Raw genomic sequence first — 11290 nt, 5'->3', positions numbered from 1 at the left:
GGTGTATTTCATAAAGTATCACAGTGTAATGACCCTCTGAACAGCCATACAGGTTCATGCTCCCTTGACTTCTTTAGGCGTTTTATTTAATTTTCTACCATCCACACAGCTGTACCGCCTTCCCCATTACTATCACCATTTTAAAATTGGCGGGCAGCGAGGAAAAGGAAAGTAAAATAAAATAGCTAAATCCTAGAGAGGGCGCTGTTATGTAAACATGCTTACGGTTCAAAAGATGTTGGGTCTCTCGACCACCGACAGCGCACTGTAGGCTCTTGCTTAAGTAAACAACGCCACGTTCAGCTCAGGAACAGGTGAAGACTAGTGCGTATGTTTACACTCAAATGCGAGGGCGGGAAATACAGGCATGACAGGGGTGGCTCTCGCAAATTGCGCGCGTTTCTGTAGGAAAGAGCGAAAGGTGGAGTTGTTAAAATGTGTAAGATGAGTCACCGAGACCATAATAGATTTTTAAGGTTTTCTAGTAGGCCTAACTTTGGCATTTTCTTTTATTCACCCCTATATATGCGCAAGTTTCCATTTTTATTTACTTACAGACAGACTTGAGTTATCCCTTTTTTGAGCATGTGGTGGCTCTGAGAAGAGCCGTTGGTTTTTTTGGGGGGGGGGTTGGTACCCAGCAGTCTATTTCTTAGCGGCCTTCTTTCCAGTCTTCTTGGCGGCCTTCTTTGGTGACTTGCCGGTCTTGACCTTGGACTTCTTGGCTGCAGGCTTCTTGGGTGCTGGTTTCTTGGCTGCAGGCTTCTTGGCGGCGGGTTTCTTGGCCGCAGGCTTCTTCGTCTTCTTGGGAGACTTCTTCTTGTCAGCCTTTTTCTTGGGAGACTTGGACTTCTTCTTCTCCTTCAACTTCTCCTTCTGGGCGGCTTTCTTGGCTGCCTTCTTCTCCCGTCTGGCCTTGGCCTGCTCCTTTTTCTTCTCTTTCAGAGCCTTGGCCCGCTGGCGCTGCTTCTCCTTCTTTGCCTTCTGCGAAGCAGAGGCCTTGGCTGCCTTGTTGTCCAGCTTGAAGGACCCGCTGGCCCCCTTGCCCTTGGTCTGCGTCAGCTTCCCAGACTTCACCAGGGTCTTGATGCCCCGCTTGATGTGGCTGTCGTAGTTTGCTGGCAGGTTGTAGTTGGCGTGAACGTACTTCTTGATGGCCTGCAGAGAGGAACCAGAGCGGGGCTGGTCTTTCAGGTTAGTAACAGCAGAGAGAATCATCTCCCCGGCTGACGGATGGGTTGCCTTCTTCTTGGGCGCAGCCTTCTTCTTGGGCTTCAATGGCTTGGCGGCGACAGCAGTTTGCTCTGCCATGATGATAAGTAAGTAGTTGATTGAACGCAAGTCAAAACTTCACAGACGAGTGATAATGAAATTGCTGCGAATGCGTAGCTCAATATCTAGCCTTGTTGCGGACGTAGTATGAGTCACCAATTATGATTACCTGGGGAACAGGTCCCTCCACGGAGTGGGGCAGAAAATGGACGCTGTGCTAAAATCTGTGTTAGTAGTCATTTTTTCAAACGAATATTTTGGGGAAAAAAACACACGCTTTTCATTGTTTTTGGTGGCACTGGATTGAGAATGGAATGGAATTTCATGTTGGATGTAATTCACTTACAGGAAATCCGTTTAATATACTGAAAAATCTAGCGGAAACGAAAGTTGAAAATACATTTATTCACCGTGATAAAAATTACACGCTTTTTTGGTAGAAATAACAATTTTTCAACCGATATTAAGTCCAACACATGAAAACTGGAATATATATTTCTTTACTGAGAATTCCTCCATCAATGCAGAGTTCTGATTTAGTCTAAAAGTCTTGTCTGAAATTTGGGTGGAAGGACGAGAAATACGGTGACGCCATCTTGTGACAATTCATTTTGCGCTCTCTAAGGCTTTGACGCACTCAAATCTTCGTCCAAATTCAGCATTTATACCACATAAAAATGAAATATTACACTCCTACTTTTGTTCTTGGTATCGATATTTGGTCTACAATCAGCAAAACCTGCAGGATTATAGGGAAATATGAATCAAATTTGGGAATGTATGTGCTGTGTTTAATCTACAGCCGAGGTCACCTTTGGTCAAAAAAGTTGACGTCATAGACATTCTGAAACCGAAGAGCGAAAAATATGTCCCCGTTTTTTGCCGAATTTTTAAAATAATTATTGCATTTAAAGTAAAAAGCCCCGTCTCATTCAACAAATAGCTATTGTAAAATCACAGTCTACGCGCATTTTAACCGTACAGGCTGCTTACAAGCTATAAACTTCGACTTTTCAATGCAAAATCAGTGCCACACTCCTTTGTTATGCTTTGTTTTCACCGTGACGTTTCTATTTTCAACTAGTCGGATTGATCGGTTCTGAAGAATTCCTGACCAAAAATGCTCAGTAATTCTCACTTTAAACAGATAGCACAATGCATTGGTGTGAATGTGTTGTCCAGAATAATATTTTCTTCACATATTTTCAACGAAAATTTGACAAATTTGAAGTTTTTTGGAAGATTGTCGTGTCTATAAACAACGCCGTGATGTTATTGCAGGGGAACTTGGAAAGTGCCGTGACGGTCACTTCGTGAAATGAAAGTTGGATTTTTGGGGTCTTCTATATGACAAATTTCTTCCCATGCCTATAAAAATTATCTGTTAAGAGATTGTCCTATATACTTAAGCTCGAATTTCCAATTTCGTTGTTAAGAACATTGTCATGCAAAAAGTCAGTGTATTTGAGCTATTTCTTCCACCGTGATTTGAGCGCCGGATTCCATGTACAGTGTACATGAACATGCAAAAAGTCCATCCCATTTATTGTAAGAGTTCTAGAAATTTCAGCAGACAGCAGTTATCAAATACTTTAATAACAATTGAAATCAGGTTGAAAATGAGACCAAGTCCAGTGCTTTGTATATAAGAAGTATATATATGTGATAGACGTTTTTCGCGTAGTACTGTCCATGTACGTTCATGCATTTTGTTTGCTTTGAATTTGCCGGAGGCGATCGAGCCGGGTTCAAGCGGCAATGACAGATGCCGGTCGCGGCCGACGTGACTGGATGAAGACAAGAACTTCAATCGCGATCACGAACTCGGCACCCAACTAATACGCAAAGCTTTTATCATATTGTCACCTGTCATGCATTTAATTTTGTTCATATTTCAACCTCTTCTTGCATCATCTATAACCCAACTACCTTTTGAAATTGAACAAGACAAATTAATAATTTATCTGATAAATTAACCAAATAAAACAAATTTAATCATGATTAAATCGTCCAAGCCTGTAGAATCATCCGGCAAAATCACAATTACAGTTTTGAATATGTTTTGCCTCCCCAGAAAGCATAAAATTTGCACAATATGGGCCAAATGGTACCAGGAATACCTGTAAACCTTTCTTCGGGAATTTGCCTCAGACGTTTCTTCCAGCTTTTACGATATAAAGGGCAAAATTAACTAAAGGTCAAACATTTGGGAAAAAATGGGAATATGTCGCCACACGCGCGTTTGGTCACCGAAAAAAAGGATAATTCCCACGCAATCCCTAAAATACAAAGAACTTAATGAACAAAAGTCAACAAAAATACTTAAATAATTCCTAAACGCCAATTCCTCTTTCATCACTTTTGTCATCTGTTCGGATAACTTTTAGAGGGACCCCTCCCCGCATACTTTCCTAACGCTGTGAGAATTAATCCTGGATTGAAGTACATGTATTCCATTTTCACAGTTCAAATCTACAAGATCGCCCCCTCACCCCCGTCCAGGTACAGGCATGACTGAGCGAAGTACCAGAATCCCGCCGCAAAGCGACCGAGGTAGTTCCGGTAGTGGGTGTGCATTTTACCAATTTTGACCACTGGATTCGATTAGCACTGATTTGTCGCCCTGGGCAGCAACCCAACTTTGCCGACAGCTAAAAAACGATTTTAAAGCAATCTGTCTGGTAAACTGGCTGCACAACTGACACACAGAATTGTTTGTGTGTCTGTTGTTCGGTTTGGTTTTAGTTTTTCCTATCGTTGTTTGTTTTTGATTTTTTGTCTTTTTTATTTTTAATTTTTAAGCGGCCTTATAAAAGTGGGTTTTCACGTGTATGAAAAACTGTAAATTCTCGAGAAATGATAAATCAAAAATTTATTTTTAAAAGAAAAACTACTACACACTCCAGTTGACTCTTAACAAAGCGTTGCTTTTATTTAATAATACAGTGTACTACTGGTATATGTGTTACATTCCAATGAATTCCAGAAAACTGACGTGTCCAACAAGCAAGTTGAAAATAAATCAGGTCAATGATCTTAAGCTCATTTTTGGATTTGCAACTTGAAATAGTCTCACCAGAAAGCTCAAAGCTCGGGCTATTTGAATATTCAAAAGAAATAACAACATTCACTGCACACATTCCATGGTGATTCCTCAACTGACTGCAATCAGGCCAAGTTACTACAATCTCATCCCTTCCGCAATATTCAATCCTTTAAAAAGACTCTTGATTTACCAAATGTAAATGAAAATGTACACATGAACCGACCTTGACCCCATCTCTTCCCTAGTCTTGTCTCCTCCTAAACAGCATCTGATAATTCTATCATAAAACCATTTCTCACAAAGTAAGCTGTGAAGTTCATGCACAAGCAGAAGAGTAGTATCCAAGATTGCTTTCCGGGTAGACATTGATCATGTGATTAAGGAGTGAATCAACAACTGTACACGCATGTGCATGCGACCGTCTACCATGCGGGATATTGGTGTAAAAACGCCTGCTCTTGGTCACCAGCGGAGCCTGTGTTGGGTGAGATTGGTCAATTTGCTTGATCTCTTGATCCTTGCACGATTGGTCGATCTTATTGCACAATTTGTTGATAATTCCACCCTCAGCAAGTCATTTTTGTTTTCTGATTCACAGTTGTGAAAGGTTGTTTCCAGAAAGGGAGATAAAATTAGAATTAGATTGCATGATCATGTAGACTGACCGATCATGCCCAACTTCAAGATATTGTACCACAGGAAAAGCTTATCATCATGATGATAAACGTCACTGAGTTTCCATGTAGAATACTCAAATATTTTTTCTGGCAACAACACACAAACTGTCGCAAAGGCTCATTCACAGACCAACAGTTTACCAGCCTACCCTTGCATCTATCCCCCCGTTTGCAATCTTGCTCCTCCGAACACTGTTCAAAATTCCCCAGTCCACAGATGGCAGATGGTTATAGACTTGTCTGAAGGTCACAATATGACGTTGACATTCCATCAGTGTCTCATCCTGTCCAAGAAATAGGAATAGATACACATTGCACGTCAAACCACCGTAGTTTTCTCAACACACTCTAAACAGACATCTTTTCAATGTCCTCAGGATGGACACTGTAATGATAGCCATTTCAGTGGACCCTAATAACTGGACAATCACAAATAAGGAATGCTATTGGAGGCTTGATTTCAACCTAGATTTTCAACGAACTTTTCTTCTAATTTAAAAAAATACTAGACAGTGTTCATATCGGATACTCACCAGTTTTTCATTCATTTGAATAACATTTGTCTTCTGGAAGGTCTCCGATCGAGCTGTTGTTGTGTGCAGCTCTGTCTAGTGTGTGGGTAGGTTGGCTGTACGAATATGGCTCACTGCACCGCCTCGTACGCGGGCTTACTGATTTGGCTTGGCCTGGTGTTCACGGCAACTGTGGACTAGCCCTCTGTTTTTAGATGGCCGATCCTACACCATGGATGGCTGAGCTGGCTGGCTAGAACTGATTTGCCGTGTGGTGGGACATAGTCCTTGTTGGTAAGAGGCAAAGGATAGACGAAGAGTTGATGTCCAGGATATATCCTCATTCCTGTTGAGGTAACATATGGCTGGCTGGCTGGCTGGCTAATAAGCTGGCTGGTTGGCTGGCTGCACAATGCCTTGCAAATGAATGCCTGTCTCCCGTATCCAATCTTGCTGTTTGGCTAGCAGGCACTGTTGGCAACTAACCCATCAGATAGTCTACATCCTGGCTGGCTAACTAGCTGGTTGGCAAGAGAGTTAGTTACAAGGCTGGCAAGCAGTAGTCAGCAGTTGGATATCAGTCTACTGGTATATTCTTCTCCCTTACCAAATTCATCTTCCATAATTCCTATTCAGAATGAAATGAGGTACATGCATTTCAACCTGAAAATGTCATTTTGTCAAAGACAAAGGAGGTACTAAATTAAGATTCCATAACGATGTCAGAGTTTATTATTTGACCTGATTAAGGTAGACATTTTTTCTAGTCTCCTCTTACCAGCTGTTCGGTCCTGCAATACTGGAAGCACTGTGGGAAATTCACAGGCAGTTGCTCCACGCAGTATTTCACATCTTGAGAGGAGACCAACCTGTTGATGTGCAACTGGAAGTGATCATAGGCTTTGCAAGTCACGTTGAGATCCTCGATTGTAAAATTCAATCTACAAAATGAACATCGAAAAGTTAATAAGTCGTGAGGAAAATAAAAAGATCCACACAACATGTTCAGAGCTGAAGTTGCTTCAGTGACATGAACTCTACCCAATTACAACTTGGGCAACAGACAAAGATGGTAAATTTTGTATGCAATTCTTAAGTGCAGTACAATCGTCCAATCTAAAATCTACTGAAGTAATACTATCTTATGTGTGTGGTATTACCACTTTAGAATTTTATCCAAATACTTTCGTCATTTTCATCGTTGTTCACTGATGTAAAATTTCAATTTAATAAAGAAGGGGACACTACCTTTTCTCTAGAGCTATAAATGCAGTCTTGTCTTTTCCCGATGACATAAGCCTGATCAGAGTGTTGAAGAAAGCATCAGTCAAATCATCATCATATACAACTGATGAAGAGAAAAAAGGACAAAATAACCAAAAAGGAGAAGCAGGTGCACAGATGCTGAACCATACTCTATAATATGTGATCCGCTCTGCAAAAATCAGTCTCATGTCGCCAGAGCCACTTTTGAGTTTGAAAGAATCTTGCGTAGTGTTTTTAAGCAAGAGGAATCCTCGACATTTTCAAATCCACACAACGTCCATTTTCATTATACCAAACTGAGTGACACATTCAAACAAAGAGCTCAGTGATTTATGACTCATTTTCAAAGAGCCGACTGTCAGTTGTCCCTTACTTTAAACCTCCTTTCCACTTCTTCTGTTTGGCAAAGTCACGTCGATAGAATGCATGCTCTCTGCAAATGTATGCGTGAGAAAGTATGGTCATCGGCAGCAGGACGGACATATCTCCATCCCACCCAAACATATGCCCTCACCACAAACCTGGACAATTCTTACCATCTGCAGCAATGATAACAGTGACTTCGCCAAGTTTCTCGATATCTTTCTTGCTCCACTGAAACGGACCGGGATGATCTGGAAAACAATTCCACACAAAATCATATTCAATTTCCTTTTCAAAATAGTGAACAAGTTATTATTTTTTCATCAATCAGAAAATTGTTCGGTTCATATTTTCCAAACTGGAAGTCAATTTCACTCCATAAAGCACAGTTTCGTTCCTAAGCCATTGCAGATCCTAAAAGGCCACTACAAGCTCAATGGCTGAGTAGCCAACGACCTTTATCACTAGAAACTGCATGTACTTGTAACTAGATGTTCATGGGTTCAAGTCCCATTGAAGCAAATCTTGGAAGTCCTTCCTCACAGGCTGAGGGGAATTATTCATAAACAGCCTTTGGGGAGTGAAAATCTTCATTTGTGAATCAACTTTTAATGTTTTTGGCACAGAAAATAATTACCAATCTCACACTAACACTCTCCTAACTGGCAAGTAATTAGAACAAATGACAGTGGGCCTGCACTTGAAGCTCAGAGACATTCCCTGATTTACCTGAGCTCTTGGTGGACTGAAACCAGTCTAGCTCTCTCACTTGGACTTCTGCTCTTTCTTGATTTTCATCCGAGTGACCCATCAGGTAGTGATAGTTGTGGGTGATGTTTCTTTGGCACAACTCCAATACACTTGTCCCTATATCTAAAACAGCAACAGTAACAGCAATTACTGAACTGATTAAAATGATCATTCAGGGTTTGTAAAAGATTTACAAAAGCCAGAAAATACTTTAAATAGAGAATAAAACAAACTTTAAAACAAACAAATTTTTCAATGGCTAGAAAGACTTAACATATATGTACATGTATATCAAAGTCATGAATGACTGAAAAAATATAGTCTCTGCTTCACACGTACTTACGCTCAAAAAAGCCATTTCTTATGGCATTTTTCAAAAGAAAAACAGATACCGTGGTATCTTGTTACAGGCGGGGAGGTCCCAACCCACAGGTAAGACTTAGCCACTACACGGGGGCCAATTTCATAGAGCTGCTTTAGCACAAAATTTGCTTAAGCGGGAAAAACTTTGCTTAAGAAACAAAGGTTACCAGCTCAAACTCTATCTGATTGTCATGCTTAACAAAAAAACAGCTAAATACAATCCCAGAACAATATACATCACATGGAATTTTGGCTGGTTACCTGATTTATCAAGTAAAGTTTTTTCGCGCTTAAGCAAATTTTGTGCTTAAGCAGCTCTATGAACTTGGCCCCTGCAGCTGGCCCAGGTCAGAAACCCCTCAGCTTGGTTGCCAAGTACTATCAGCTTACCTACCGCTAGGCTACTCTGATTCCCAGGGATTCTATCACACCTATTCTTTTGCTTCAAAGAGGTGTACCTGTTGCAAACACATGGGATGCTGTCATTGCCATGACAGTGCTGCACAGCCCGACCCCTGACCCTAACTCCAAGACGACCCGGCCCTTGAACATCTCTCGGTGTGTTAGAAGGAAATCGCAGAGGAGCAGACATCCTTGCCAAACCTAGAACCGTAAATATACAATTTGACACCAAGTGATTAGGGAAAATACGTTAAGTGAGAAGTATGACCATGGTCTTTAGAATTCATTCAAAAATCCAATCTAGTAGAAGCCTACAAGATTTCAGTTACTGAACACAATTGTCTGTGCAGAGACAAGGTTTGCCCCATGGCATATACTGGTATCCTGCTTGAGACTGGCTCCTGGCTGATTGTCTTTACTGAAGGAGAGTTGTGACACAAAGGCTGAGAGTTTATACCTGTAATCCAACATCACTTAGTGTGGTGGCCATGGCATGGTCTGAAAAAAACAAACATTGATAATTTTAAATATCATCATCAATAATTTGAACACAAATACCTGCCTGTAAAAGTCCTGAGAGACAGCCCTAACAACCCCAAATCCTCCGATATCAATGAGATCTTACATACACTACTTTTCTACAGCAGAGAAGTTTGAAACCTTTAGTGCCGTTTCCACAATTTTCCTTCAAGCTTGAGTAATTGATGTTGTTTTGTTCTAATGGCGCTTTCAGCAACTCAGGCTATTTACGCCAATAACTGTACGTTTATTCATACACTTTATTAATCAGCATCACATTACGGAGTTAGGAAGAAGGTCCCACAGAGGCAGGAGGAAACCAGAGTACCCGGAGAACACCTACCAAAGCGAGTATAGACTGGAAACCAAATGCACTTAAAGCCTGGGCCAAGCCTGGACTCGAACCCAGACCTCATTGGTGCAAAGCAAGGAAAGAACCGCTACGCTAACTCGCTCCCCCCAAGCAAGCTTGAGTAACATCTGACAGAGTATCTTAAGTGATGGACAATTAGTGCAGCTGCAAAATGTGTTACGTACTTGCAGCTATTTTTTTTTAGAAATCCAGACAGTGAACTGTAACATCTGACTTCAAGAGTTTGATACCTTGTAACGGCTTACAAATTTGACAAGTGCTTCAAATGAGAGAAAACCAAACTTTCAGGCTTACTAATGACAATGACATTTCTCTCCTTCTGTCCCATTCTCTTCCTGACAACAACCATGTCTCCATCCTCATCTACAGTTGTCATGGTTACAGATTCGTCATCGTCATCATCATCATTATCAAGAGCTCCTTGGTGCTTGGACTCTAATATCTGCTTTCCACATACATGTACCTTGGGCAATGTCAAGGAGGCATTTGGTTGATTTTTCGATGTGGGGATTTCAAAGTAGAACCTTGTGGTAGCTGTGAATAATGCAACATGACACCATACTATTGGGAAATTTATAGACTCGATTTGATGCAGAACTGAGTCAGCCCTGCGGTTAAGTTGTTAAGATGTATCATAGTAATCTGGAGCTTGTGGATTTCAGTTCAAGTCCCACCTAAAGTTTGCTGTAGTTTGCCCTGTGCTTTCTCTCTTTCTTTTTTTTTCAAACTCTCAGAAAGAACATACAATTGATTACACTGGTAAAGGACAAAGATTTATTGGTGCTCTTTATTTTTTCTAGTTAACTCGTAATAATGTTTGTAGATCTTGAAATGTTGTCAAAAGTGTCTAGGGATCCTCCACTCGACAAGCAATGCTTCTTGGGGGTCTCCATCCATCAACTAAATATGTACCATTGCTATCTTCTTATATTACATGGAAAATAAAGTGAAGTGAAGAAAAAAGAAGGAGAAAAAAATTACATCAACTGCCACTGGATGCTACTGTTAGTAACAATTCTGAGTTGACATCATCTACTCTGGTACGCACATGACGGTATAGCTGCCACGTGCCTTTCACCACTTACTGTGAAAACCAATGAATCTTGTAGGTGGCAAAATTAGGGACCTGGTGACTATACGGTAACGCACGTTAATCAAGTGCTGAGGTAGACATGTTAGATGCTGGTACTTAGTTTACCCTTATATTAGTTCATGCTAGGTGTAGGCTATAGTATATATTCAACAACATCACTCATCGGGCAATTAAAACAGTTGAAGTCATTCCAGTCGCTGGACCTACCGTGTCCTCCGTTTGACAGTCTGGAAGATGGAGGAATGTGAATATGAACATCAGATAAAACCTCGTCCCCTGATTCGCACATACTGCAGAACAGAGATAGACTTCCACGTATGTACTGTGGCACTCAACACAAGTTACAGTCTAATTTTGTAAACAGTTTTCTAGTTCCATGTAGCCAGCGTGTTACCGTAAGTCTGCTCTAGCGCCCTCTATTGTTAGTCACCCGTGCCGAATTAAGAGGCTGAGGCTGGAGCCCTGAGTGATAACGGATGCGTTATTTCCAGCTTCCGTGTTCATTTGAAGTTCAGCCTAGCCGCCGGACCGACTTTACCAAGATGCATCGTCTCCGGTTAATCTTAGATACCCAATAAAAGTTGCAAGTTTTGTTCGTTCATTGAAAGCCCCTATTTAAAGTTTAAATGTAATTTTAAAAAATGTTTTACCTCG

General features: G+C 41.0%; 2 protein-coding genes across 5 annotated transcripts; both read right to left on the bottom strand.

Moving 5' to 3' along the window:
• Positions 1-588: 588 nt before the first annotated feature.
• LOC110981833 (uncharacterized) lies at positions 589-1363 on the bottom strand. The gene has a single exon (XM_022239792.2). It carries the CDS (start codon positions 1309-1311, stop codon positions 646-648), a length of 666 nt encoding a protein of 221 aa, XP_022095484.1. The 5' UTR covers positions 1312-1363; the 3' UTR covers positions 589-645.
• A 2815-nt stretch (positions 1364-4178) lies between these two features.
• Positions 4179-11103, bottom strand: mettl22 (methyltransferase like 22). 4 transcript variants are annotated; one of them, XM_022239801.2, is made up of 10 exons: positions 10844-11103; positions 9838-10006; positions 9109-9149; positions 8708-8852; positions 7866-8009; positions 7310-7387; positions 6756-6855; positions 6286-6448; positions 5529-6028; positions 4179-5279 (listed from the first exon to the last, which is right to left on the bottom strand). In XM_022239801.2, exons 1-9 carry the CDS (start codon positions 10892-10894, stop codon positions 5969-5971), a joined length of 951 nt encoding a protein of 316 aa, XP_022095493.2. In that variant the 5' UTR covers positions 10895-11103; the 3' UTR covers positions 4179-5279; positions 5529-5968. The 4 variants fall into 4 exon arrangements, with proteins under 4 accessions (XP_022095493.2, XP_022095491.2, XP_022095492.2 ...); XM_022239799.2 differs by having other exon boundaries at positions 9838-10077; positions 10844-11099; XM_022239800.2 differs by having other exon boundaries at positions 5529-6135; positions 9838-10077; positions 10844-11090.
• Positions 11104-11290: the final 187 nt, after the last annotated feature.

Source organism: Acanthaster planci, linkage group LG07, assembly GCF_054643075.1.
Source record: "Acanthaster planci isolate LZ-2023a linkage group LG07, COTS_SCS, whole genome shotgun sequence".
NCBI classification, from domain to species: Eukaryota; Metazoa; Echinodermata; class Asteroidea; order Valvatida; family Acanthasteridae; genus Acanthaster; species Acanthaster planci.
This window is presented reverse-complemented; position numbering and strand designations above follow the sequence as displayed.